Here is a 14,349-nt window from a genome sequence, read left to right as displayed (position 1 = left end):
CAGGTCAGGAAACACTTTAGGATGATCAAAATTTTCTACCATCTTCTGAGACCATAAGACTGTATTAATTAATGTATTTAACCCTTCTGGTCAGTGATCTCTGCATGGTTGTGTGTGTACTGTTTGTCTGTGCTGTACAGATAAGCCTGTGAAATAAGCAAAGAAGTTTTGTGTTGAATAAACAGCTTTGCTGAAGATGCTCGTAGTACATGCAAGTATATATATATATCCATATATATTAAAACACACATTTTGGCAGTGGAGTGGCGAGATTGAATAGTACTGAATTGTTAAAAATGAAATACCATGCATCTCCTTATTTCAGATGATTTGAAGAAACAAAACCAAAGTACCTTTTTTTTTTTTTTACTTCCATTCAACCTTCCATAATTGGTGTGTGCGCTCTTGTGTCTCAGCTAAGTATCTCACCTGCCAGCTGGAGAAAAGTACAAATGCTCCTATTTCAGTATTGGTTTTGCTTTCTGCCCCATGTGTGACATTTTGGGTGTTGCTTGGTTTGTGCTATACTGAGACTTCTGTCTTTTGTTTTCAGAACTTTTATAAGCGAATTTTACAGAAGGCTGCTTGTTCCCTTTATTGTTTTGTTTATATATGAACTAAAGCAGTCCTTGCTGCAAAAAATTGAAAATACACTGTGTTGTGCAGTTTTTCTTCCATATTTGAACAGTCATTAACATGGTTTCTCTAATTAAGAAAAAAAAAATTGTGTGTTTAATGTTGCTACTTCTGTGCATTGTATTTCACACTATAATTAAAACTGTGACAGTACATCAGAATTTACAGATTATAGGGAAACATATGCAAATGGTCTTCCTCACCGTCAGGTTTACGCTGTTGTAGTACATGATGAAATGTAGATGAAAGGGGTGTGGATTTCAGAGGGGGGCTTGCAGTTGGAAGGACTTGCAGCTGTACCTGCTAGGGGACTGCCTGAAGAACAAAGAGAGCAAAACATAATCTGCAGACAAACTTTTGTTTTTATTTCTGTGCTTGCTAATTTTCGTAGATTTTCTTTCACTTGTTGTTTGAACCAAATTAAAGTCATCTCTAAAATTAAAGGGCATGGTCATTTGGCTGGAGTTTTAAGATACCTAAGAGCAAACTCTGAAACCTCTCAATGACTAGCTTTTCTCCTGGGGAAGAAACCAGTGTGTTTAAGTGTGTTTAAACTCTGGTACTTCTGAGAAGAGAATAGAAGTCATTGTAACACAAATTGCTCCTTACCTAATGGTACATCAGCTGGGTATTAATGAGAATCTCTTAAAGGTGTTGCTATTTCCTGACTATGTAGTGTTACAGAAGAGATCTCCATTTAGCAGTGTTGTTGAAGTGATGGAGCAGCACGTCACCAAATCCAGTGTTTGCAGTCTGGGGACAAGCATTCCAAGTGACCACTTTACATTTCTGTCGTTTACAGGCTTGGGAAAAACCAAGAGAAAGACAAGTGCGAGAGATGCCTCACCCACTCCCAGCACAGACGCGGAATACCCATCCAACGGCAGCAGCGCTGACCGGATTTACGATCTTAACATTCCAGCCTACGTGAAATTTGCCTATGTTGCAGAGAGGGAGGATGAACTGTCCCTTGTTAAAGGATCACGAGTGATTGTCATGGAGAAGTGCAGCGATGGCTGGTGGAGAGGTAGCTACAATGGACAGATCGGCTGGTTTCCTTCGAACTATGTGGTAGAGGAGGTTGAGGAGGCAACTGCAGATTCACCCAGCTTTCTCAGCCTAAGGAAAGGCGCTTCCATGAGTAACGGCCAGGGCACCAAAGTACTCCACATTGTTCAGACACTGTATCCATTCAGCTCCGTCACAGAAGAAGAGCTCAACTTTGAAAAGGGGGAAACGATGGAAGTCATTGAAAAGCCTGAAAATGACCCAGAATGGTGGAAATGTAAAAATTCCAGAGGGCAAATTGGTCTTGTTCCTAAAAACTATGTAGTAATCATTAGTGATGGTCCTACCATTAACACTTCTCATCCACCTCAGATAAGCTACACGGGACCATCTTCTACAGGACGGTTTGCTGGAAGAGAATGGTATTACGGGAACGTTACCCGACACCAAGCAGAATGTGCCCTGAACGAAAGGGGAGTGGAAGGAGATTTCCTTGTTAGAGACAGTGAATCTTCGGTAAGTGGTACTCAGCCCAGCGGGTTTGTAATCCCCCATGCGTGAGGTACCAGCATGGCAGTGAATAGATGCCCTGTCTTTTCACCCTTAAAGAAGCAAACAAGTCTTCAGAGCTACCAACCAATACACTTGCTGCTTGTGAGAATCAGTCTGTTAGTGAAATGCAGTGGCATTTGCACTGAAATTTCACAGCTGTGGTCTGTATTATCCAGGGGTTTTTTTAATTACTGGACAAGCAAGTAAATTTTCAAGTTTCCATTTGACTTTTCTTGTGTTTCTCATGCAATCCTCAAATTTTCAGTGCTACAAGATAAAATAATTCTAGCTAATTGAAAATTTGGTCATTAATTTAATCTTAAAGCTAATTTCAAATAGTCTTTGGATTGGTCCATTTTGTTCTTTTAATTGAATAACTACATAAATTCTTTATTGGTTGAAGTCCCATTTTAATGTATTTCTGATCTACTTAGATCACTTAGGTTTTAATAAGGTAAAGTTATTATTGTATCTAGGTAAGATTATGATATACAACAGAGAGGGTCAAGTCAGCAGCTCATATGTCTTGTAAATTGAGCCTTGATGGCATCAGAGGGATATAACTAATACTGATTATGGTTCACTGCAATTCTGAAAGTTCAAATTTAAAATTCATCTGAAAGGACTTCAATGTGTGCTGAGGCCAGAGAATTCACAGTTAAAGCACTCAAAATTTATTATCCCTTGACTGTGATTTTGAAAAGATGACAGATTTTAATCTTACATCATATGTATAATTGACAAAGGACAATTCTGTAACAATCTCAGATATTTTTATCTGACTGCAGTACTGTCTGATTAAATTTCAGGCATCTTTCCTTGACAAATTTGTTCTGCAGAAGACATGATAGCTATCAAGCTACCCTTTCTTTGAAACTCTGTGTCATTGAATTCCTATTTCTGCTTAATTGTAATCACTAAATAAAGGCAAATGCAAATAAACCACAGCAGAACAGGAAGAAAAATAGTGATTAAATAAAAATAGGCCAGAGAAGGACAGGAAGAAAAATAGAAATTTAGAAATCATGACTGACTTACAGAGGCTGTTTAGTCAACAGAAGAAAGACTGATGTGGGACATACGGTCTTCTAAAATGTAGAAAGTCACTGGAGGATTATGATAGTCATTAAATTACAGTAGTTCAATTGTCTCTCCAAGGCAGCTGATAGGGGGCAGGCAGGATACTGGATGCTGTGTATTCTTGGTGTGTCTGTCCAGCAGGTAGAAACTCACTTTCAGATTTGGATGCTGCATTGTGATTTACCTTGAGACTGTAGCTATCAATTTTCTTCTGCCTTTTGGGAAAATACCAGAAGAACATTTTGAAATACATTACTTAAAAAACAGTGACCACCGTGCTATGGCTTGGTTTTTTTTGTTCTACATCTTATCTCTGGAGTAAATTAATTTCCTTGAAAAAACACCTTTTAGTTTAATATGATGTCGTGACGCTGAATGCTTGTATTGAAAGCAGTTTCAAATTTGCTGCCTGTATTGTTACTGGAGAGATCATTGCTTGTGGAATGCAAAAAGATTAATTCAGAATGTGGTCTTCAAACTGTTTCCGGTATCTAACACTTACTGGAATCCCAGAAGATTTACTCTATTCATATTATAGCAAGTTTTTTGCACACCCACAAAAAAACCAAAAAACATACTGAATTGGGGAACTTACCTTTTTTCCTGATTTTTTCTAGTCTTGATCAGGTCTTGCAAATCCTGTATTTGGGGGTTGTTTTAGCAATGAGAAAACTGTAGTTATGCATGTAAATGCCCCCTTTGTCTTAGTACTATTTGAGAGTTTTAGTTTTTATTAGGTTTAAAGGAATAATTTACTGCATCTCAAACTTTTGTCTGCTGTAATCTTTATGTGTCATACCAACATGTAGTTTGTGAATTATAAAACATTGGGGATTGCTAGTTTTTTCCCTGAAGTGCCAGGAGTGATATAAGTGAATGGGCATACTTGATAGCATTGAGAAAAAGATCATAAAAAAATCTATTTCAAGCTTATTATGTATGGAATGAAGGAAGAGTTTAGTAATAACCCTAAAATTCCTGAAGGTTGCTGTGTTTCACATGCATGACTACAGAGGCTGTTCATGCTGTGGCTCAAAGTCACCAGGAGTGTCTGCACAATCCAAACAAAAGATCTTGATTAGAGAGACCAGATTGAATAGAGCCAAGTTGTCAACTCTCTGGTTTGCTCTTTCCACCAGACAGCACTTCCCATTACATTGCGTTGTGAACCCACATATTAAAGCTGTGGATGCAGGGGTTATTCCTTTCTGAAAAGGCCTATAGATAAAACTGTGACTCATTCTGTTAATTGTGTCTGATTTTTGACCTCTTTTAGGGTTTTCTATAGCCTTCCATCACCATAGTTACAAAAATTCATCTGTATAAAAGTTTTCCTTGGATTTCTTTGAGTTTTGCTCTTAGTATTGAGTTATGAAAAGCTCTCCTTGTATAGAGGAAAGTTTGTATTATTCTGTATTCTCTTGATGAGACTGTCATGTTTTTCCATTTTAAGTGTTAGTAGTTGCAAGATTTTACAGTGTTTCTCTAGGTTTAACTTACCAGATGTTTGTCTCACAGCTAGATTCCTTTAGCCAAAAATATTCTCTTCAGTTACACTTACATCTGAGGGATGCTACCATGGTGGAGAATATCCTGAGATGAACTCTGTAAGTTAGCTAGGAGCCTGATAATCTTCATTAATTACGAAATACTATTATTAGAACCATAAACTTGCTTGAACCATTTAAACCCATGGTTTATGTAACAGACACAGTTACCTACTGATAACGTTTTTGCATCTGTTACACCTAGGTAATGTCACCTTAGTTTTGGAGATCTAAAAGAACTGGCACATGCCTAGTTAGAAATACTGCTTGATTTGTTCTTTCTTTGCAGGCTGCTAGGTTGATGAAGTTTATAATCTTGTTTAAGTAGCACTCCTCGACAAAAAAAGTAGATTTTACCTGTGCAGTCTCTGTACAGCACCTTCTTACCTGTTTTGAATTGCAAGCTCTTCAGCGGTCAGATTTTTGTTCTCTCTGTGTAGTTCCTAACACAAGACAAACAGGTCTTGGCTGACACTGGTGGCCTGGGCTGGATGGGTGATCATCATGCTTTGAAGATCTCAGATTTCACTAAGTAGAGAAGCAAATTTGGGTAGAAGAGGATTGTTTTGTTCAGATTCACCCTGGGAAACAAGTATGCTTGCTAGTGCTGTAGCTAACAGGAAGCAGTAGTATGTCAGCTCTAACTTCTGAGCAGAGCCTTTGCTGCAGACACCCTTAGGCTTCAAAGGGAGCTTCTGTCAGAACTTGTGGGCCCCTTGCCCTCTGCTGTGGGTGGGTGCAAAACTAGTGATTAGACAAACACCAGTGCTTCGTAGTCCTATGAGGTCTTCTCATGAAGCAGAGAAGGTGTTATTTTTCTCAGACTAGTTCTGTTTATTAGCACGAATGAGCTGTGCAAATTTTTTGATGATTTCAGGAGCAATTATTCATTAGGAAGTAATGGCTACCTTCTACTGGTAACATCACAGGTATCAAATTATAGTACCCCATCCTAAATGGAGTTTCAGGGTATAGTTTTAAGATGGAACTGACAATTGTAGATGTATTAAGATGATACTGAGGATTGTAGGTGTGACTGGATTTGTGTCAGTTCTTTGAGATCGTATTTAGCTCCTGTGTTCTTTTTCCAGCAATAATGACAATAGACGGAGAAGGCACAGATTGAGAGTTTTTCTGAGGTGCTAATTCTGTAGCATTCATGGTCCCATATTTTCCTGGGGTTTTAATCCTGCAACTGTTGGATAGAAGCAGTGAAATGTGACAACTGTTTAAAAACCGAACATTGGTCGTGTTCTGTGACATGCAGTGATTGATGAGTGCAGCAGGCACGAGGAGAAAGTTTGAAAACCAGTATAAGGAAATATCCTAGTGGTTTATTTTAAATGGAAGAACAGAAATCATATTAGAGCTATATTTGAAGATCGATGGAACCAATTCATGTTTCTGACCTGTGTAATAATGATTTCAGAACATGGCAAACATTACATGGGGGGAGAACCGTATTTGGTTATATCCAAATGAGGTAAAAAGGGGTAGAAAAAGGAATTAACCCTCCCAGATCCAGATGGCTCTTTCCAGACTGACTTTAGATCTTTGGGCTATGTCTTGGGTTTTTTTGGCTGGGTGACTGAGGAGGAGGAGAAGTGAGGAAAAACCTGGATATGGAAGTGGAAGGAGTTGTGGAGCTCCAGGGTGGGCTCACAGATGGGAACTCAAAGGATCTAGAATAGTTTGAGGAATAAGTGCATGAGAATATCTTTCTTGGAGAAAGGGCATTGCCAAATGGAATTGGACTGAAAGAAAAAATTTAAAATAAGGTATAGAATCAGTAAAAGGCTTTCAGAGGGAGCTATTTGTCACAACCTTGCCATTTATGACAAAATTATTGTTTAATTCTCAAATAGAGATTGTAAAGAGGGAACTCTCTTTTCCTGTTTAACTTGTTCTCTCTCTTATGTTGCTTTATAACTTGTTTTCATGATAGAGTTTTCAATTGGGTTTTTTGGGGATTTTTTTAAAAGATAATGAAGTTCCTGACCAAAGAAATAAAATTAAAGGAACATCTTCCTACCTGCTGTTTTCCACATGCCATAGGCACCAGCTAGCTTATGGTCATCTTAGTTATAGCTGAGAGTTAAAATAAAGGAATTGGAAAAAATTCAAAATAGTAGTGCACCTGGACTGCAGGGCTGCAGATGTATTACAGCTAATCTTTAATTTTCTCTTTTAGGAATTGATTTAGCTTCAGGTTTAGGTCTTTCCATTTATGATGGTGCAAAAGTATTCACAGGTTCCCTGTCACGAAGCTATGCTCTGTAAATCTGTTGCAGAATCGTCAACTCTTCTATAGATTTCAGGGATTAAAGCTTACTTCTGATGTGCCTTTATTTAGTGTATGTCTTTTATTCCTGGAAAAGTTAGTGGGCAAATATCCAAATGTAGCAATTAATTTAAGATGAAAAAGGAAGAAAAACTGACCAGCAGTTGAAACAAAATAGCTTAAACAGTAAATAAAATAAACAGACTTGAAGCAAATCCAAGGAGGTCAGCAGGGAACCAATTTAAACTGCATCAAACCAGCATAGGTTGAATTGGCAATGATAAGAGCAATAGTTTATTTAGAGATTTTTTTAATAGTCTTTTTAATGAATTTGCTTGTTTGTTAGGGTGGGAAGGAACCAAAATAAAACCAGATACAAGTCCGATTGCTTTTACTGTTCGTACTTGAATCCTGTAGAAGTTACTACTCTGAGACCAATAAAGGGTTTCAGGATTTTTGCAACAGCTGTTCAAGCTCTTCCATCTCCTTGCACCGGATGCTGACTCTCAAAAGAGTGAGATCAGCCCTTCCGCTTTTTAAAGATTTTTTTTAATTAAATCAGATCATGAAAAGAATAAACTTTGTAACATATTCTACAGAAAATAAGTCATGGTAATGTCTTCTATTTATGTATCAATCTAATTAGCAGCTCCAGGGCTGGGGAGAATAGGCAATAGTTCAGGAGAATGTTCATTCGTTAAAGTTGTAATTAAAATGGCAGGAATAGTATTTAGTGTATTGTGTAGATCACTTTGTAAAGATCTAAGTCTGACCAGTACCTGGGTTGTAGGACAGTAGATCAGAGGTCCAAGAGCTATTCCTCTGTGTGTCATTAGCACATCCTTTCTAAAGGTCTAAAGATAATGATCCTTAACAGATAAAAGGAGCTTTGGAAGCTCATAACTTTGACGTGCTGAAAACAACTGGTTTGTCAGAAAACATTGAAACCTTGCTGAGTGCAAAGTGACTATTTCACTTATTTTTAAACTTTTGTCATAACTTCTTTCCCTGTTCCTAAAACAACAAAAAAATGTTTTGTTCAGATTATGAACTTCCCATTTGTAAATTCTTCTGTTTTAAATGAGGACCTTTTGGTTACTGTTTTTTGTTTGGCATAGACATCACCCATGGAATCAGCAGAACTTAGGCAGCAAAACTTGTTCTTGTTTTTTGAATCCTAAACAACTAGTCTGCTGTAAGTGCCACCCTCAGTGCTGTCCTTGGAGAGACCGTACAGACCTGCCTGGTAGCCTGTGTTCAGAGCACAATGATCAGCATGCTGCCTGGAGCCCATGCCCTAAATTTCTTTTCTGTGAGCCCAGAGTCCCAGACCTCCTGCAGAACTTCATTTGTGCAGGCCTCTGCTTTGTTACTGTTTAATGGCTTCTGCCTGGGGCTATGGAGATGCCCACTGGATCAGGTCCTAGGCCTATGTGGTTATGGCCGCTGGAGGTTTTGTCCACACTGTATTTGGGGCCTTAACCACAGCACAGTGTTGGTACAGCTGGGTTAACTTTAACCCAGTGGGGTAGGTGCTGAAAATAAGCCAATCTTGGTGTTAGCTCTGTGCAGGCTTGTCTGTGATGCTCCTGAGGTAGGGGTTTAATATCAGAGATAGCTGGCTTAAAATAGCAGTTTTCAAACTTGGACTTAGGGATGGATGACAGGGCATAAAACATATCTTGGGTGGAGCATTGGAAATCCCAAATGTTATTATGCACATTTCTTTCCATCACTTTCCCCCACCCTCCCCAGTCCTCTCCTCTTGGCAGACATGGAGAGTGTTCTGTCTATTTTGAGCCAGTAGCTGCTCAATGCCAGAGGAAGCCTTCCTGACAGAGCCTACACTGATCCAGTTGAGACCTAGTGACACTGGGTTATAGGTGGAAGAAGTAATTCTCCTATGGGTGTTACATAAAATTTTTTTTAAAGAAGTGATGCTTGTTGATCTGGAATGTAGAAGAGTGTTAGTCCAAAGATAAGAGGAGCTTGCTCCTGCCTTGAACAGTATAAGAGGGGAAGAGCTGCTGAACAAAGCCAAGGTGCGAGTCTGGGGAGTTGGACCAGAGCCAGATCAACAGGCACACAGGAGCTTTGTTTGCTGTGAGCAGGGCACATGGAGTCAGAGGGAAGGCAGAGAAAGCATTAGAACTAAAACAGGTAAGGGGGGAGATACAAGGGATGAGATTTTGGGATAAGGCAGAACATGAGGGATGTGTAGGGCAGACACACATTATTGCAGAATCAAGGACAGCATGCCTGAGAAAATCCTGTCCTACAGCTTATTTGGGTATGTACTCTGTGTATCTTACCCCTGCATATGCAGTGTAGAGGACTCGGTGGCTGTGGTTTTGTGAGCCAAAGTCTGGTGACAGCAGTAACATGCAAGGGCTCCTGAGCCCCCTGCTTTGTCCTCTGCAATGCCACAGCTGTGCTCGGGGTGTTTCCTAAGGCGATACCAGATGGTCCCTTGTGCGTTTTGTTTAGCATAGACAAGTTCAGGTTTACAGTGCTGGCCCAGCTGGAGCAGCAGTGTGGCAGCAGGTTGTGTCTGAAGCCTGGCACATGCCTTCAATGGTTTGTGCCTGAAGCTGTGCCTTCAGTGGGCTGAGACCCTGCAACAGTACCTCCACAGTCACATCAGGCATTACTTATCTCTGTTAAATGCTTGCTACATACTCTAGTGTGTGCTTTTTATGTTTTCCTGGTGGCTGGCAACACCTGCCTCAATCCACCTATCACAGGACAAGCCCATACTCCCATCTGTCACATCCCGCTCCTATGGGGAAGGGACAACCCAAGATTCGTAGATGGCTGTCATCAAAAAAGGAATGGCAAAAACCAGAAGGATCCAAAAAAACCTCATGAAGTTTTATTAGCAAGCTACACACTCGGCATAGAAATTCATATATGTTTTGCCCGTACCTTCTAATAGGAAAAGAAATAATAAAAGGTATAAAGAGAAAGTTAAAGGGAGATCAGATAGGAAAAGAAAGGAGATCGCTAGTCCTGGGTCCAACATCAATCCAACCGACAGGGTGTCCAGGATCCTGGGGGTGCATCACCAAGGCTTTGTGGGGGTGCCTTATTATAAGTAAATTTTCCCCACCCTGGAATTAGGTTTCTTGCTCTTCATATAAATGTGTTAGCTTGTGTAGTCTGTTCTTCTGGACCTTTCTGGAAATGGGTCGGGGGAGGAAGGGGGGGGCTTTGAGGGTCTTTTGGTGGTCTGGATCCCCCTCTGCTGGACTTGCCTGCTCCTTGACCCATTCCTGCACCTGTAGTGTTCTGTATTGTGCAGTCTCCACGGACCAAAACAGGGAAGTTGACCACAGAAATGTGCTACCCTACCTCTATACTTCCCTATTTTCCAGCCACATTCTTTTCTAACTTTCCTGCTTGAATGGTCATCGGTATTTGAGGCACAGCAACACGTTAAATCCTTATTGCCCAGGCTTCTACACTATCTCTGTAACCAGCCAGCAGTGGTTGATGGCTGGAGATGGAGTTCAGCTGGAAGCTAGGGACAGTGTGTCCTTTCTACCATCCTATGGTGGCATGTGAAGCAGAAAGTGGAATGGCCTCATCCTGGCTGTTTGGATGACAGTGCTCTCTTTGTTAAAGCAACTGATTGCCAAGATGAAGAGATTTATCATGAGAAATTGTTTGGTTCTGAATAACTTAATTAGTGCTTAAATTTTCTCTTTTGTGGGGGTGGTGTGATGGTGAGATTTGTACTGTGTTTTTATTCTATAGCTTTATCTTTTTTACAAAGAAGGTGTACTCAGTGGAAGAAATGATTCCCCATGCGTGTGTTAATGAAGATAAGAGGTGAATGCGCTTTTGTCTTTTGCAATGCAAAGCAAGAACAGCCCTCTAGTGGTCACGGCTCTAAAAAAAGTGATACAGGGAATTTTCTTCGTCTCACTCAAGCAATATTGCAATAATTGCATTCTCCAGGGCACTCTAGCAAGGAAGGCATACATGATAAAAGTTTTTCCCTTCTCTTTGACATTCTCGTGCTTCTAGATTGAGTAATTAAGATAATATTTGCAATTTAGTCATGTAATTGGCAACTTCAGACTGCATCTGGGGAGCTTTCACTTAACTGACTTAACTGCGCACGTTAATAACAATGGCAATTATTTATTGAATAATAGACCATTGGGTTTCTTAAATAGCTAAAACACTGAGCTTTGGAACAAAGACTAACAAATTACCATCAACTGTATGACACAGTTTGTTCTTGAAACCACAAAATTGCACCTTCATTTTGTTCACGTTTATGTAATTATGGTTTTTCTTTTTGAATTCTTCTCAACAGCCCAGTGACTTCTCAGTATCTCTAAAGGCGTCGGGGAAGAACAAACATTTCAAGGTGCAGCTCGTGGACAATGTCTATTGTATTGGGCAGCGACGCTTTAATACTATGGATGAGTTGGTGGAACACTACAAAAAGGCTCCCATCTTCACCAGTGAACACGGGGAAAAGCTATATCTTGTGAAAGCACTTCAGTGACGTTGAAGATGGACTTGGCCACCTGGGCCTCTTATAACTTACAAGCCTTAGGTCCTAAATTCACTTTTATAGAACAGAGCAATATCTGAAGCAGGCTTAAGGAATAGGCTCTTTCTAAAGTGTTTGCTCTGTCAGTTGCTGTTTGTCCTTTTCTTTTTTTGTTTGTTTGCCTCTTTTTGTGTTCCAGTTCTGTTAATCTCCGACCACCTCTCTTCAGGTTGAGAGTTTCCCTCGGGTGGCCGTGGTGAGCACTCACCTTCCCGGCTGAGTTCAAAACTCCCCTCTCTTGTGTACGTTTACATAGTTAGCTCAGATCAAGGAGGGGTGTTTTCAATTCAAACCAGTGTTAATCTGTTCAGATTTGCTCACACAGGCAGAACTCTCCGTTCAGAGACATCGGGCACAGTTTGAATGCACTGAAGCCGCAGCTGCTTAAGTGAGAGAGAGTAGACATAACAGTTGTGGCTGTGAGTTCTGTAGCTGTATCGCTTACCGGGTAGGATATTACAAAAATTCCTAGTTCCTAGAAGCACTCTTTACACTGTACTCTGCTATTACATTGCCTCTCTGACTCTTTGTGAAGAGTACACTAATTAAAAGCATTTTGTAATAGTACTTCTTAAACTACTATGGTAAGATTGTAGTAAAAGAAAACTATCTAGTGTATTTTGGTCTGTAATTGCAACAAAGAGAAATTTTATTTGAAAGTTGATTACTAGAGAAAGAATAAATGAATCGTAAAGGCTGAATGTTTTGGTAATCTACAACCAAATGTGCCATCCACATAATGCTTTTTCCTCTTGCCCTTCTGCTTGTTTGAATTAAACGAATATGTATTTAATTCTCAAAGTAATATGTATCTGTAGCTGATTGTTGACACTAATACAGAAGATTAATAAAAACTGATCTTGGGACAGGGTGGGGCGGGCTACCAACACTATATATATATTTGCTTTACAGAAAGAAATCTTCGGGTTTTACAGAGGATGATGTGGTTGGTAGGAAGAGACACACAGAATGTTTATGAAGAAATTGCATTTTTCTTTTTTCTTTACATTTAAAGTCCTTTATGGTTTAAATATACAGTCTTTAGATGGCACATTCCTGAGATTGAAGAAGAGATCATGAGATCTCAAAATCTTGCATACTCAGTTTTTTGGATATTGTAATAAAAAAGATATTACGTCATGATGGAGTACTGGATTTATCCTTGGGTGGTAGTCCTGGTGTTACTTTGTCAACGTGAAATAGAGTGAATAATGAATTTGTTTGTCTTGGAATTTGTGTGGCCTAAAAAGGAAATGTCTGTGACTGCAGAGGACAGTTTTGATTTGAGGCAGTATCTAATGGACTCTGTCTTTCTAGTTTCTGTGATAATAAGTCCATTGATAGCTTTAATGAAAACTGCAAGATGGACCTGTTTTCTGGTACCTTTTTGCTATTAAAACACATTCCTTACCTATTCTGTATTTCAGCCAGTAGTAGTACAACTACCTCTGTGCATAACTCCAGTGCAGGATAAACAGACACCAGCACTGTCTGACTTGCTTTGGGGTTAATCATGACACTGCCAGGAGACTGCACTGTACTTCTGTGAATGAATTGCAGTCTTGCTCAGATCCAAGAGGCAAGTACAATTTTTGAAGTTCTACGCATCTACTATTTTCCCACCACTCTTGAAATCTTATTTCTATAAGGTTTTCTGAATTGACAACTGTATTTAAATTAAAACCTGTATTTTTCTGTATGTGCATTAACTAAAATTTGGGCAGTGATACCTGTGCTTGGTAAAGCTTAATGAAGGAAAGCAGTGATTCAGAGCAATCCAAAATGATCATGCATTATCCTGAAGAGCACCTATCTGTCACTGTCTTCTAAGAAGATAGAAGTTTTCCTTGGGAAGTTGATGAGAAGTACCAGTTGTTTACAATCTGCCTACAGAGGGACTCCACAATGGGCTACTTCTTAAACTTCATGAGTGAATTCTGCAGAGAATGTAGGGTTTTGCCTTCTAATACCTAGTTTTTAATTAGGTGAATCTAAGCATGTACCGGGTATGGCAATGACATTAAGAAAGTCAACTACATGTTGTATAAGCATTTTCAGGTTTCAGTGAAATACTTTTCAGTCTCATTGTCTCTTTGTAGTATTTGGAAAAAGTATATATGGGAATGGTTTACCTTTTCAGTAAACTGATTATGCTAATTACTCTTTCATGCCCCTTGTTCATTTCTTTTCTGAAATATTCCCTAGGTTCCTGTGCAGCCTATGTATTCCTCTTGCAATTTTTTTCACCTTTTTCTATAGTCCCTTTTTACAAGCTCTCTTAGTTCCTAACCCCTTTCTAGTCTTAGTAGCTTAGAACTAAATCAAATACATATAAATGAAGGTTTAATTATATGCTTTATATTTTAATGCTTTGTTAAATTTTGTTTGGATTTGTTACCTCATCCTCTGTAAACAGCTTCTGTGTCTTAAGGTGTGAATTGTTAAAGTTGGTTTGTTTTTTTTTTTTTGAAAGCTATTAGTTAATTTATGACAAAGTGCTGTAAATTACTGGCTCAAATAATATTTTTCTTTTAAATAAGTCTCACCTGGGTTTTGCCCATGCTACATTTAATCAACATGGTTTCCATTCAACAGGCTCATTAATAGTTCTTCAGTTGTTCCTGTCTTTACTAACTGAGATATATTCATGCAAGTTTTGCTGCTTTTTGCTGCCCTTT

At 39.2% G+C, this 14,349-nt stretch overlaps 1 protein-coding gene across 4 annotated transcripts in view; it reads left to right on the top strand.

The window, feature by feature from the left end:
• Nucleotides 1-14,040, top strand: part of NCK2 (NCK adaptor protein 2) — a 70,374-nt gene extending 56,334 nt beyond the window's left edge. For all 4 annotated transcript variants that reach the window (XM_027640956.1, XM_027640947.1, XM_027640974.1 and 1 more), the window contains 2 exons: nt 1,439-2,160; nt 11,429-14,040. In XM_027640956.1, coding sequence (XP_027496757.1) covers nt 1,439-2,160; nt 11,429-11,623 — 917 coding nt within the window. In that variant the 3' untranslated portion in view covers nt 11,624-14,040. The remainder of the gene's footprint in view (nt 1-1,438; nt 2,161-11,428) is intronic.
• The last annotated feature ends 309 nt before the right edge of the window (nt 14,041-14,349 follow it).

The sequence above is a fragment of the Corapipo altera genome, unplaced genomic scaffold (genome assembly GCF_003945725.1).
Source record: "Corapipo altera isolate COAL_440 unplaced genomic scaffold, ASM394572v1 0, whole genome shotgun sequence".
In the NCBI taxonomy this organism is placed as follows: Eukaryota; Metazoa; Chordata; class Aves; order Passeriformes; family Pipridae; genus Corapipo; species Corapipo altera.
Note: the sequence above shows the minus strand (reverse complement) of the source record. Positions and strands in the feature narration are given on the sequence as shown.